This window comes from Nipponia nippon, unplaced genomic scaffold, assembly GCF_047370975.1.
Source record: "Nipponia nippon isolate SJK-2023a ecotype South Korea unplaced genomic scaffold, ASM4737097v1 scaffold_9, whole genome shotgun sequence".
NCBI lineage: Eukaryota > Metazoa > Chordata > Aves > Pelecaniformes > Threskiornithidae > Nipponia > Nipponia nippon.
This window is the reverse complement of record NW_028262413.1, coordinates 24,641,898-24,656,161: the sequence shown is the minus strand read 5'-3', so window position 1 is coordinate 24,656,161 and position 14,264 is coordinate 24,641,898. Positions and strand designations below refer to the sequence as shown.

General features: G+C 45.0%; 1 protein-coding gene across 2 annotated transcripts in view; it reads left to right on the top strand.

Moving 5' to 3' along the window:
• WNK2 (WNK lysine deficient protein kinase 2) overlaps positions 1 to 7,502 on the top strand; it is a 116,768-nt gene extending 109,266 nt beyond the window's left edge. For both annotated transcript variants that reach the window (XM_087743516.1, XM_087743513.1), the window contains one exon: positions 6,297 to 7,502. In XM_087743516.1, coding sequence (XP_087599642.1) covers positions 6,297 to 6,404 — 108 coding nt within the window. In that variant the 3' untranslated portion in view covers positions 6,405 to 7,502. The remainder of the gene's footprint in view (positions 1 to 6,296) is intronic.
• The last annotated feature ends 6,762 nt before the right edge of the window (positions 7,503 to 14,264 follow it).

Here is a 14,264-nt window from a genome sequence, read left to right as displayed (position 1 = left end):
CTTGAAATCCCCTGCCTGCTGCAGTATTTCTGGTGTTACGCTGCTGCAAAGCAGACCATACTGGAACCTTAAATGGGTTCCTTTTAAGCAGATAGTATCTTCAGTATTGCTGGTGGTACACATGAGGATGGTAGAGTTTGGTAGGTGGTGAAAGAGGCATGTGGACTCTGTCTCTCCTACATGGAAGAGTGCTAGGGAAGCCCTTTTAACTCGATCCTGGCATCATTTAAATGTGAGGAAGCGAAGATACGAAATTCGGCCCTGATGCAAGCTCCCTCTTGGTGGTCGCCGTCATTGGTGTAGGCTGCAGGAGAACTTAGGAAAGGACGTGCAGGAAGAGGTTTGATACTTCTGCTTCTATGTTCCTGCGCATCCGACCTGTGCGGCTTTGCTGTATGTGCTGTGTACGTTTGAATGTTTGCGATCTGTGCTGCAGCTCACTGGGAGTCCTCTCCCAGGCCAGAGGCTGTGTTGCATGCACTGTGCGCGCAGGCAGAGCTGGCGACGGGTGGGGGGACAGCCTGTGTGAGCGACGCTTAAATGCAGCTTCCAAAATTCTAGCGGGTGTGTTCCTAACTATTGCATCTTTAGCTGGTATTGGGGCCAAATAATGGCTCAGAGGTTGATACTTGCATTTTGGTATCCATTGTTTTAATTTTCTGGTAGCCATCTTGGCTGCACTTCTTCTGAATGTTAGCTTCAAGCTATGTTTTGTTACCCTCCATCGTGCCGATCGTGTCAAAGGATGCTTTGAACCTCAGTGGCAATTAGCACGAGATGAAATAAATGGGACAACTTCTTGAGCAAAAGGTGAGCAAAGGAGCAAGAGAGACCTGAGGGGTCCATGCTGTACCATCGGAGGTGGGGGTCTGTACCCAAAAAGACATTCCCCTGCAGATCCCAGAACTGAAGTAATTTTATTCCTCACTCTGAGTATTGCTTTGATATGCAGTAAACGGGTCAAACCCACTGGGTAGAATTCCTCACCTTGCCGGTTGCAGGCCTGCAGCTGTGTCCCATAGCTCTGCCATCTCCCGACCTTCCCAGAGCTGCTTTGCAAGGACATGTGTGAAGTCAGTACGGATCCTCAGCTTTAAATACGAGGTTTCAATGGGGGAGTTCACAGATCCCCCAATTTTCAATCTTTTAGAAGTTACAGAAACTTAATACAGATCCTGAATGTTTTAAACTACCAAGTCATGCACCCAGTAGTTCAGCAATGCCAAATTAAGTTTGCCCATATGCCATTAATTTGGCTTTCCGATTGCCATACATCATGATGGAGTATCCAAATGTGTAATCACATCCTGTTTGCCCACCGCGTCCCTGGCTTGCTTGGAGCGGGGCTGGGTGGGGAGGAGAGCCGCTGCTGCCAGCGCTGCTTGTCTGCCACGGGGATGCAAAGTGGGGAGCGGGAGATGGCAGGGAGACACATTTGGATGGTTTAAGGCTCTTCTGCAAATCCTGATTCAACCTTCCTGACACCGATTTCATTCAAAAGAATGATATAAAATTGTCCCTTGTGGTTTCCTTGCATGTTTAACTCTGGTCTCCATTCCACAACTTTAAAGAGGAAATATTACTTAACTATTACTTTACACCTATCTCCAAAGAGTTGCTTTTTTGCTGTCTACTGTATAACTTCTTTACTTTTCTCTGAAATACTTGACATTGGCTGGTATCAAAGACAAGATGAGGGACTGAATGGGCCAAATGTGGCAGCCTCTTTGCTCCTGCTGAGATACTTGCATTTGGGAATAGGGCTCTCTTGTGCTAAATGGCAGTATTTCTGAAATGAACTTCTTAAGCTGCAGGTTTTGTCATTTGGTATTTGTGGAAGGAAATCTCTAATACTTTTGAATCAGTCATTAGTTTAACTGGGCTTTGTCAATAGTTGCTCTTTCCCTTCAAGCATTTTTCTTTGGCGGTCTCAATGCACTATTTGCAATTCCAAGAACATTCAGATTTTTTCCAAACAAGTCCTATGGACTTAGTGCTTGGTGGGTCCATGTCGGTATTGTTCAGTTAGCACATGTTTGAGTAGGAAGAACATCTGTCCTCCTACATTCTTTGGAAGTTGGCTTTGGAGAGTTGTAATCAGAATTCTCCCTTCTGAAATGATTTGACCTCAGCATTGCTTTCCCTATGTGTGTCGTGTGTCGTCGTCCCCCCCCCCCCCCCAATTAAGCAAAGGGTTCAAGTCTTTTTGAGTAAGACTGATGTCTCATATGTTAGTTAATATGGCAAAAACCTACCTAGTTTTCTGCCTTGCTGCCAACTAGTCTCCACCTGAGTTTTCAATAGATGCTGTTGAAAGTGTTGGCTTGGAAACAGAAGTCACAAATGAAATAGTTCATGACTATGGTTAATACCTTAAGAAGGTTTCCTTTCATTCTCTGTTTTCTCATCTGCCCTTCTCAGTCCCTGATTTCTGGTGATGTTTGTGAAGAAAGATAGCAGTGCTGGAGAGGTGTATGGTTGCTGAATGTGGGCAACATCTCTGCAGAGTATACAAGCAGGGAGTTCATGCTCTCTTCCTTGTTACAGGTGGATGAATATCTTGCTATGGGATTGAATTTATAAAACAACAAAAACATAATTGTGTAGGATTTCTTGCTATGGTTACTTATTATTGATTGAATCCTTGAGGAGCATTTCTTTGATTTGTACTGTTGGGCCGTGGTTGGCTGGTGCTTAGGCAGGCTGAGCTTCAGTTGCGTATTTGGGCAAGCTGTCTGGTGTGCTGATCCTTGTGGCGTTTCTTCTGAAGGAACCTGGTAAATACAATTATTTTCCTGTCTATATATTCCTGAAATGAACCATTGATCAGATGGGAACTGTGTTGTGACTTAAGCTTCAGTGACTTTTGACTGAGATGATACTTGCTTTATCAGGTAGGTCTGTTTGTGGAGCTGTCCCTGCAGATGCAGCAGGAAGGTGATGTTCCAGCCCTGACCATGCTGGTTCTTTTATTAATGCAGATAAGCTCCAGAAATGCAACATAATGAAATGGATTTTAGGAGCTGTCAGGTTACAAATTCTGCATTATGAAAGAATTTCTTGCTCAAAGGGATTTTTGGATGTACTGTGACGCTGACAGTAAATAGATTACTTTTACTGATTCATCTGAAAGTCAAGCTTGTACCAGGAGGCAGCAACTTCTCTAAATTATGTGGCCCTTTCTGCTTTTTTTTTCAGAGTGATAGTTGTAGTGTTACTATTAAGATTGCTGTTATATACGCTTGGATCTATATTTGAATATAAAACTTCTCCTTTGAAATAACTTTCACATGAGAAGTTTAGAGGCTGCGTAATTCAGTCTTTCAGCCTTACATGCAAAGCCTCATTAAGCTTTAGATTTTGCTTCATAAGTGTGGAGAAGCTATGCATAGAAGATGACCTACTATTTTGATAAAGTATCTGTTATAACAGTGAAATTCTTGTGACAAGTTCTTGGTTTGTCAAAGTCTGGTGAGCAAGGGAAGCTTGAATTAATTTCTTTTGATGTAGTGCCACTGGATGGATTCACGGAGTATATTTAGTGTGTTGTTGTATTTGCACATTAACAAGGCAGAAGGAGAAGTTAGGATTTTTTTTTTTTTCCCTTGCAAAGTAGCAGATCCCCATACTTTGCCTTTCATTATTGAGGCACCAGTGAGTGCAGCTATGGCACCATTGCTCTTGAGGAGCTTTAAGTGACAGGATGGGCATGGTGAGAGCCTCTTGAGCCACTCTTCTGGCGACTTTTTTCTGTCTATCATAGAATCATTTAGGTGGGAAAAGACCATTAAGATCATCAAGTCCAACCATTAACCTAACACTGCCAAGTCCACCACTAAACCATGCCCCTAAGCACCACATCTACATGTCTTTTAAATGCTTCCAGGGATGAGGACTTCCCCGGGCAGCCTGTTCCAATGCTTGACAACCCTTTTGGTGAAGAAGTTTTTCCTAATATCCAATCTAAACCTCCCCTGGTGCAACTCAAGGCCATTTCCTCTCATCCTATCACTTGTTCCTTGGGAGAAGAGAGCAACCCCCACCTCGCTACAACCTCCTTTCAGGTAGTTGTAGAGCACAATAAGGTCTCCCCTCAGCCTCCTCTTCTCCAGACTAAACCCCAGCTCTCTCAGCCACTCCTCATAAGACTTGTGCTCTAGACCCTTCACCAGCTTCGTTGCTCTTCTTTGGACATGCTCCAGCACCTCAATGTCCTTCTTGTAGTGAGGGGCCCAAAACTGAACACAGTATTTGAGGTGCGGCCTCACCAGTGCTGAGTAGAGGGGGACGATCACTGCCCTAGTCCTGCTGGCCACGCTATTTCTGATACAAGCCAGGATGCTCTCGTGTTTTTTCCGAGATATTCAGGGCTTTGATACATTGTAAAAACCTAGGAAATTTAAGATTAAATAACCAGCTACCAGTCCTTCTCAAATGGGTGTTTTTCAGATCTGACATAAAACACCCCAAGAAAGTATTTACTCGTGTGTTGTTGTGTTTTTAATTACTTTGCAAATAAGGTAGAAACTTCCTCAGCATTTAGGTTTTGTTTATCAGGCTAGATAGACTATATCTAATATTGTTTTCACCGTTAGTCAGCAGTTACAAGATCTGCAATCATGCCTTTTTCCCATAGTTCTCCCCAGCACCAAGAACATTTTGAGTATAACTGAGTTCAGTGATCTCTTCAGTGCTGTTGCCCTTTCAGTCTTTGATTGAAAGTTCAGATGGACATCAGAGTAAGAAATCAATAGGTTGTCCTTGGGATGTGGGCTAAGCACCTGGAGAGCGTGCTCTGGTTTTGGCTTTATGGCTGACCTGCGGTATAACCAGGGGTCAGGCCCACTACTGTCTTAAGGCTTTTCCCCATTACTTGGAGATCATAGAATCGTTTAGGTTGGAAAAGACTTTTAAGATCATTGAGTCCAACCATTAACCTAGCACTGCCAAGTCCACCACTAAACCATGTCCCTAAGCACCATAGTTAATTTTGTCTTATTTTGTTTTCCTGGATGAACTTCTGTGCCAAGTGCTGGTTATCAATAGCGAGCAGATGTTGAGAACGGTAGTTAATTCAGGTGGATCTGCAGAACTGATGTCAATCAGAAGCTCGGGGAGGAATTACGATCAAGACATCATTTTACATTGTTTAAAAGCAATTCTTCCTATGAGCAGGCAGAGCAAGAAATGTGGGCGGGAGAAAACTGGGACCGCATTTAATAAAAGCAAAGCCTAACACATGGAGACCCACCAGGAGCTATGCCAAAAACAGACGACATCTCTTTGCACAGTGCACTTTTCCCCAATGTCCGTTGCCCTCCCTGCTGTTCTAAAAGACTCACTGCATTTTTTCTGAAAGCATCTAGCAAACTGTATGCTATATAAAACCCATATATGCTTGCAGATCCGATAACAGCATGCATGTTTCCGTGCCATGGAGTGAAGAGCTTTGGTGCATGTCACTGTGAGCGTGTCACCAACACAGTCGATGCGTACCAGTGGGGCATGTACCAGGGGATGCGTGGTGGCACCCTGTGTTGCTGCTGCTTCAGCCTTGTTCTGTGCTGTCAGTGCCCTCATTGTGTGTTATTCTGGTACCGTCATTTCAATCCCTCAGCTTCTCTGTACTCTTTCGTGTCCAGCGAGCCATCTCGCCCTGCGGTCTGTGAAGGGTGGTGGAGGCTGATGGGTCCCATCCCTGCCTTGTGTTCTGCTGGCATGGAGTGTGGCATCCCTGCTTCCCAGGTGGGAGGAGGATCCTAGGCTTGGCTCTTTCTGTCGGACAAGGGATGTGAGCTTGGGCCATGCTGCCAAGCCTGCAGGCCCAGGAGAGCTGGTGCCCACGACTTGCCCCAGCAGCCCCACCATCCCTTCAGCAGCCGACGGCTGGCACAAAGCGCTGCATCCCTCTCCCCGCCTTACTCGGTGACAGAGTCCCATAAACAGAGACTAACACTGTGCGTCTTTGCTGGCTTTCTCTATTTCTGCCTCCTAGGAGACTAGCTCTTCCCCCCAGGAGTCAGGACTGCGGTCTGAGTGACTCCACAAGGTGCTTGAGTTCTGCCACCCACATAAATATGTTCATGCCTTTAAGCTTTCAGTATGACATGGGTGATGTGTTAACGGAGGATTTCAGTTTCTGTTTCCATGAGGTACCTGAAATGCGTGCAGTGGCTGGCATGCTCTGGCAGAAGCATCTTCCACGCGCTCCAGGTCCACGATTTCATGTGGTCCTTTTGGGTTTTGTTTGGGTTTTCCTATATGTGAAATCCATATATGGATTTTTTTTTTTTTAGATTCTGAAAATGAGATCGTCAGCGACTGACACGTGGCCCCCTCAGCTACGGTGCCAAGCACGAGGCCCTGCCATGGCTAAGGAGGAGGAAGAGGAAGATGGGAAGTGATTTATCATGTGTGAGAAATTGTGTGCCGTTCTGGTCCATTCAACGCAATTTTGTAACTTCTTTCTAATCATTTTTTATTTATAGTTGGAAATACAAAAAATGTTATGCAAAAAAATAAAGGAGAATTATTTTGGGGGAAAAGGATTTTGTTCCAAATTGTTCCCTTCTGTTGTGAGCCAGGTTCCCTTGAGCAGCAGCTGGAGAAGAGGGAGGAGAGGAGGCACTCCTTCAAATACTTTTTGTTTCACACAGTTAATTGTACTTTAAGTAATTTTCCAAAAGATAAGTTAGGCACGTGTATTCAGATTCTAGTACAAGAAAGATAAGTTCCAATTCCATTTAAATTTTTCACAGCTCTTTTGTAAAGATAATACTCTATTTTAAATCCGCTTAAATCAAGTAAAGAAACCTACAGAGACTTCACTGGAGAGTAAGTTTGTACTTGTCACTTCCCTTTTTACCTCTTTCTTTTCCTTATAGACCGGACGTGTTTTCTTGCTAGAGTTAAATACAGTTCTTGAATCACTTCTAATTTTAAATATAAGACTAAAATTCTTCTACAGATGAGTCGGTAATTGGAGCAATTTTTAAAAGACTTTAAAGTGCCTTCAATAAGCTAAAATTATGTAGTGGGACATTTCTTTTTCTTGATTCACTGAAGATGGGTTTCAGCTGTACCCTGGGTTGAGGTGATGTACAAAGTAGTTTGTAGCAATAATCTCATGAGTAATCATTTATTATAAAGGACTACTCAACTTTTTTTTAGAAAGATGGGTTTTAGCAGTGTTCTTAAGGAGTGGGAAAGAGTGCTGCTCTTGCTGTTATGTTTGGGCCCCAAACTCTTCCAACCCTCTGCTGCTGTGCTATGCACCCAAGGACCTCAGTTGCTCAGTTGACCTTAGAGAGTTCCAGACCACAGTGTTTTGATCTTTTCACTCTCTTGGTTTTGGTACCAGAATACTAGGAATTTCTATTTGCCCATAAGCCTTTCAGTACCATCCTTTCTCGCAGCTGGAGCCTGGCATATTGTTTCGTTGTTATCTGCCATGTCTGTCTCTTCCAAATCTCGGTTCTAAATAATAAATCTTATTTTGATGCCGTTGTTACCTATTTCCTTTCCACCTCGGCTTCTCTCGCCCATCAGCAAGGGTGATGAGAGCGCAAGTGGATTTAGATATAGTGCTGAAGCTCAAGAGCCCTGAAGCAAAGAAGCATTCAAACACTCTGTGTATTCAGAGTTTTGAAGCCCCGGGGCCAAAATATATATACTTGTGTTAATTTTGTGCTTCTCTGGGATGCCTCCTGGCCTATCCCCATCTAAGGAAATGGGGCTGATCTCACGTATGAGAGCAGGGGCTAGATAAGTGGTAAAGGCTGTCACTAAATTGTTGATTGCCCTGGGCTTTTCTGCTTGTAGGAGGGACCAGATCTGTTTCCCTTTCTAATGGGTGGGAGATGTGGGGTCCAACCAAGCGCTACACCTTTCATTTTCTATTTTGGTTGCTGTCATCTTTCCCTTGCCTGTGATTACACCTCCGTCGCCCGCCAGTCCTGCACGCCGCCACCAGCACGCCAGGTTCCGGGGGACGAGGGTGCCGTGTCCCTGAAGTGCTTCTCTGGGGATGAGTCACTTCCAGTGATCACAGCAACAAAACACTGTACCCTCACCTGAGATTTTTATTCCCTAAAAGTTTAAAAGGCTGCTTTCTCCAGGGAAATCCCATACTGCTTCTTCTGGGGTCTCGGTCGTCTTCAGCATGGGCAGCCTTCATCAGTTTTTCTGATGCCTGACCCTCTTTGCTCCCCCTGCGGACCCTTGGGGCTCCTCCATGGCCCCGGCTATGGCTGCAGGAAGCCAATGGGCCTCTGTCTCCAGATAAGCAGTTTGAAAATGATCTATTAATATTCAGATTAAATACAAGCATTAGAATCAGGATGAAAGATCAGGAGTGGAAATTGTGGCAAACCCTGGATGGTGGTTGCTCCCCAAACCCGCCTAGCTTTAGATAATCTCTTCTGCAAAAGGCTGCTCCATTTTGGGGTGTAGCCCATGTATTTACTGCTTGCATTGTAGTTTGAAATAAAAGCCCTAAGAGGTCCTAAGGGTCTTTGAGGTCCTTCAGTATGAACCACTGACTGGGATCCTCTGCGGAGGAAGAGCTGGGCTTTGGTGCTTTTTCTCCCAACATGCTGTTTGCAGTTTCTCTCTTTCTTGCAGAGTAATAGCAAATGTTCTCCTCTTGATCTGATGCCAAGCTAATGTTATGGTTTAGATTTTAATCAGAAATATTTTTTGCTGGCCGTAATCAAAGCCCAAGCAGGTGAGTATGACTATTACAAGGTTTAACATGGCATGTAACAGTGAAAAAGAGGAATACGAAGACTTGAGCTTTAACTTTGCTCTGAAGTGCAATGCTTAGTCCCTGCTTTCATCAAGGTGCTGACATGTTTTCTCCCATGGAGTCTGGACATGCTTATTCTAGTTTATACCTGTGTTAAGCTCAGCAGCTGCTGGGGCAGTGTGAGGTGGGGACCAGGGACAGGACCTATGGGTGGACAGCCCTGTCTGCCTGCCAGCAAGCAGCAGCCCCTGACTTTGCTACGACAGAGCCTCTTGCGTTTGACCCTTGGGCTGTTGGGAGTGAATTGTTTTCAGCCTCCTTTTTTTGACATGCACATTGATTTCTTTATTGAGGTGATGAGATGGGTTAGCTGTGTGTCTTGTACCCGCTGGCTGACTGGAACAGCAGTGCTGAGCAAGGGGCACCTAAAGCAGCTCTCTTCATTACACCCATGAATTAGTAATGTCTCCAGCTCCATTCATCCGCTCAGAGCCGCCAGCAGTCTCACCGTCTCCTCTGAACATCTCATACATATTTGCAATCCTAAAATGATTAACGCTGTGCTGAAGCTATTGCGCTGTTCCTGGATAGTGTCACTTAAAACATCACCTTGGAGCTCCCCCTTTGTAGTGCTGCTGTTGCTTTTGCTGCTTGGCTCGAGTTCACAGGAAGCCCAGGAGGATCCTCTGCCAATGCCACTGCCTCTCAGGAAGCCTGTGACTAATGCTGATCCCTGAAAAATATTCTCCCATGCTACCTGTGAGTCACTGCAGTTCATATGGGCCTATACCACATCCTGAAAAAACAACTCTTTAAAAAAAAAAGAAAAAAAACAAACTTCGAGTTTGCGTGCTAGGTGCTATGAAAGCAATGCAGCACATTTGGTTTGACCATGAGCATGCCCATAAGAATGGGACTCCTTGGCAATGGATGGTTATTCTGAAATTACTTTGAATATAAAACAAGTGTTTAAGGAAAAAATAAACAGTTCACTGCAGTCTAGCTATTGACAGCATAGTTACAAGATTTAGAGAGAGTTGTACAAGACTAAGATAAAAACCAACTTGCCTTTAGCTAAACTGTAGACCAACTCCTAGAGGTTGTTCTCCCAATTTCTTCCATCCCAAGACGTGGATGTAAAGTAACTGAAGTCTTAGGATAACTTTCAATAAAGACTTTTGGGGTTATTGGTATGGGGAATCTTTATATATTCAAACTATCCTTGGGGATGTCCTCAGAGTCAGGCCTTGGCTTCAAGATTTTCTGTGATCTCTTAATCAGTGTGTAATCCTCCAGGAAAAACAGTTTGAGTTATCAGCTACCCCCCAGGCTTCTACAACAGCTAGAGCAGTAGCTAGTTAGTAAAGCCTTTGTAAGTGTCCTAATAGGCAGCCCTGCTGCTGTACAAGCTTAGTTATAACTATACTGAATGTGATGCTTTCCTAGCTCTCAGCTGAGACAAAATGAGGGGCTCCCAAACGCCTCAATAGCCTAGTTTTGGAGGCTTAATGGCTGAAGAACTGAGGCATCCCCAAAACTAAACAAGCAGGTATATTTGGATAACAACTTCTGTGCTCTGACAAAGGAACGCAGAAGAATGATGAGGTTTATCTGTCAGATCCTTCTGAGATCTACTCATAAAACACAAAGTACCAAAGTGTTCCTTGGTTGCAGTATTTAGGGGATAGAGTGACTTGGGCTGTAGATTCTCTCCACTTGGACGCACTGAGCATAATGCTGGTACCAGCACAGCACTGGGCAAGGCAAGGTGAGATTTTAAGTCTGTGTGCGATCCAAATTCTGATCCACTCGATAGATCCTAAATCGCTCTGCAATGTGTTATCCTAAAAGCAGGTGAGGCTGTGGGTCCAGGGCTGCCTCTGTGTGTGGGCAGAGGTGCGTCTCTGTCATGAGTGGGTCACACCTGAGCAGAAGCGTACAGTCAGCCAGAACAGTAAAGTTACCCTTTGTGTTTTGTGCACTTTTCTAAAACAGACTGATAACTAGAGTTTAGGAAACAGGCTTAAGTTTCTTGAACTTATTTCCATGCTCTTGGGCTACTTTTGTCCATTAAAGCCTTACGTGTCTGGTCTGCTAGCACAACCCAAAGCCACGTGCTGAGGGGGGAAGCTTGGGCATGTGCTTAGGAAAATTGGGGCCTGAAGAGCTGGAGGAACAACTGGAGCAGGTCTTAGTGTGTGAAAGGATGAAGCAGCCCCTGCCAGGGCTGACCTCCTTGTGGCTTTGCAGGAGGGTGTGGTTCTTCATCCCAGTGTTGCATCCCAGCCTTTCTGCTGGAGAAGCAGAGATGTGGATGCTGGGGGTCTTTGGCAGCTGTCGAAGGGGAAAATGGGGAAAATTACAGAGAAAAATGGGGGTGCCCTGGGCTTTGTTGGGCAAGGACTATTACAAACAGCATTAAAGTTTATGGAAGAATTCTGCTTTTTTTTTTTCCCCCTGGAACAGGGGAGTTCTTGTTATTATTGAAGCAATAAGTGAAAAATGCTTGATATATTAGAACAGCTGTGTGTTTTTCAGAAAGAAAGACATTTTAATTTGACAAAAAATATTCTTGCAGCAATAAAAAGAAATAATTGCAAATGTTAAAAATGTAGCTTAGTTTCCTGCAACAGGGGATTCTGAAGCAGCGAAGTATTTTAGTAGCTGATTGAAAAGGTTTCAAATCTCCTCTGGATTTGTACAGTTTCTGTGAGACTTAAGAGCATATTTAAATGGTTTATTTTCTGTCTTCAGTTTCTGAGTGCTTTAGTGCTCTGAGCAGGAGAATTTCTGGAAAGAAAAGGAGGAATAAATTTGGTGAGACACTGATTTGATGCTGGGGGCATATGAAGATATTTGAGGCTGTTAGATGTTTAACAAGGATTCCAGGGGCTGCTAACAGTCATGGAAATTGGGAGTCAGTTAAAAATGTCAAACATAGCAAAATAATTCTCAAATATTTGCTAATTGCACATGATCGCTCAGCCGGCCAAGGCTGTTGGGTACGCCAGTCGGCTCCTGGCAGCGGTCGATGTGGTGAATGCTTTTGAAAAGAGGTGTGCATGGAGACTTCATAGGACTTTGCAGCCTTAAAGATCGCATTTGCGGGGGTTACTTTAGAAGGTAACCTCATTTTGTTGTCCTTTTTAAATCGAAGTGTGTATTGGTTTTAAAAAAAAAAAACAAAAAAACCAAAAAAAACCCATAAATTGGAGTCAATGAAGCTCAGCATTGCTGCGCCTGCCTATTGGTGGCAGAATGAACCTTGATTTTCATGTCCAATACTGTCTTGTAACACTGGGGGGAGCGGGGACAGGAGAAGGTGGCAGGTGGCTGGGAAGAAAACACACTTCTCCCAACATGTCTGTCTTGTTAAGACAATCCCTGTGGTTTTGCTCTCGCTGGTGTGAAGTAACAACCAACCTAAAAATTACTGGCAGCATTGCATGTGCTCTTGCAGTAGGATTCCAGGAATGTATTTCTATATTTTTTTTCCTGATGATCGCTGAGAGATGATATGAAAGAAAGATGGTAATTAATAATGCAAAAGGAAAAATATTTCTGTATACTGACCAGTGAAGATAAGTAAAAGGACATATATCTTGTAGAGTTAAGCACTCGGAGCCTTTTATTTGTCCTCTTTCCTTCCATTATTCTTCTTTGTTTTCTAACGTTTATTATTATAAAAGCAGACAAGTAAAATTGTTCAAAAATTACCTGCCTCGGTGGTTCCTCAATGGGAAAATATAGTTGCTGGAAACACAAAACCCAAATACTCTATTTTGGTTTGAACTGACACTGTTAACAGACTTCCCTTGTCCAGCTCCAGATAAATTAGAAATGACTCAGAGGTAGGCTGTCCCACCCCATCCTGTGAGAAGCGGGACCGTCTCAGAGGTAGGCTTTGCTCTCCATCGCTTTTTTAATAAGCTCTGAGATGCTTTTTACTTACCTCCTTTGGCTCAAGTGCCTTGTCCACGCTTGCAGTGCTATTTCTATTAGGCAGATGAATTGATTACACATCTTTCAGGCAGTGCTGTTAATTTTCTTTATTTACCTTTTCTGGGTAAACAACTTGCTTTGCTAAGTGTCAGATGAGTTCAGGCTAAGATAATAAATGAGTGTCACCAGGAACGATGGACGCTCTGTGAAAGAGCAGTGTGGGGTGGCTGCACTGGGCATGGAGGGGGGCACCCACCGATGGGTGAGGAGGCAGCTGGGGCTCAGCTGGAGCAAGTGGTCCCTGCTGGACCACAGCGGGCGGGGGGGTCAGTCTGAGATGTTGTTTACCAGATAAAAAAGCAAAGCACCCCTTCTCCTTCCCTCTGCTCTGTCTTCTGCACAGAAGGAGCATCTCAAGGGTCCATGCCCACCCTGTGGAGCAGGGTCTCTGAGGGGTGGGGGGCTGCCTGATGAGGGCACAAGAGAAGAAAACAGGATGGAGTGGGATGAGGGGGTACACACCTGCATGCTATGCGAAAGTTTAATCCTTGTGGTTGCAAACTCATTTCAGAGTCTGTTTCTTTCTACAGGCCTGTCAGCCTGACCTCGGTGCCGGGCAAGGTTACGGAGCAGATCATCCTGAGTGCCATCACGCGGCACATACAAGACAACCAGGTGATCGGGCCCACTCAGCATGGGTTTATGAAAGGCAGGTCCTGCTTGACTAACCTGATCTCCTTCTATGACAAGGTGACCCACTTAGTGGATGAGGGAAAGACTGTGGATGTTGTCTACGTGGCCTTTAGTAAAGCCTTTGGCACCGTTGCCCACAGCATTCTCCTGGAGAAACTGACTGCTCATAGCTTGGACGAGTGTGCTCTTTGCTGGGTAAAAAACTGGCTGGATGGCCGGGCCCAAAGAGTGGTGGTGAATGGAGTTAAATCCAGTTGGCAGCCAGTCACAAGTGGTGTTCCCCAGGGCTCAGTGTTGGGGCCAGTTCTGCTTAATATCGTTATCAACAATCTGGACGAGGGGATCGAGTGCACCCTCAGTAAGTTTGCAGACGACACCAAGTTGGGCAGGAGTGTTGATCTGCTGGAGGGTAGGAAGGCCCTACAGAGGGATCTGGACAGGCTGGATCGATGGGCTGAGGCCAACTGTAGGAGGTTGAACAAGGCTCAGTGCCGGGTCCTGCACTTGGGTCACAACAACCCCATGCAACGCTACAGGCTTGGAGAAGAGTAGCTGGAGAGCTGCCCAGCAGAAAAGGACCTGGGAGTGTTGGTTGGCAGTCAGATGAATATGAGGCAGCAGTGTGCCCAGGTGGTCAAGACGGCCAATGGCATCCTGGCTTGTATCAGAAATAGTGTGACCAGCAGGACTAGGGCAACGATCGTCCCCCTGTACGTGGCACTGGTGAGGCCACACCTCGAATACTGTGTTCAGTTTTGGGCCTCTCACTACAAGAGGGATATTGAGGTGCTGGAGCATATCCAAGAAGGGCAACAAAGTTGGTGAAGGGCTCTAGAGAACAAGTTTTATCAGGAGCGGCTGAGGGAGCTGGGGCTTTTTAGCC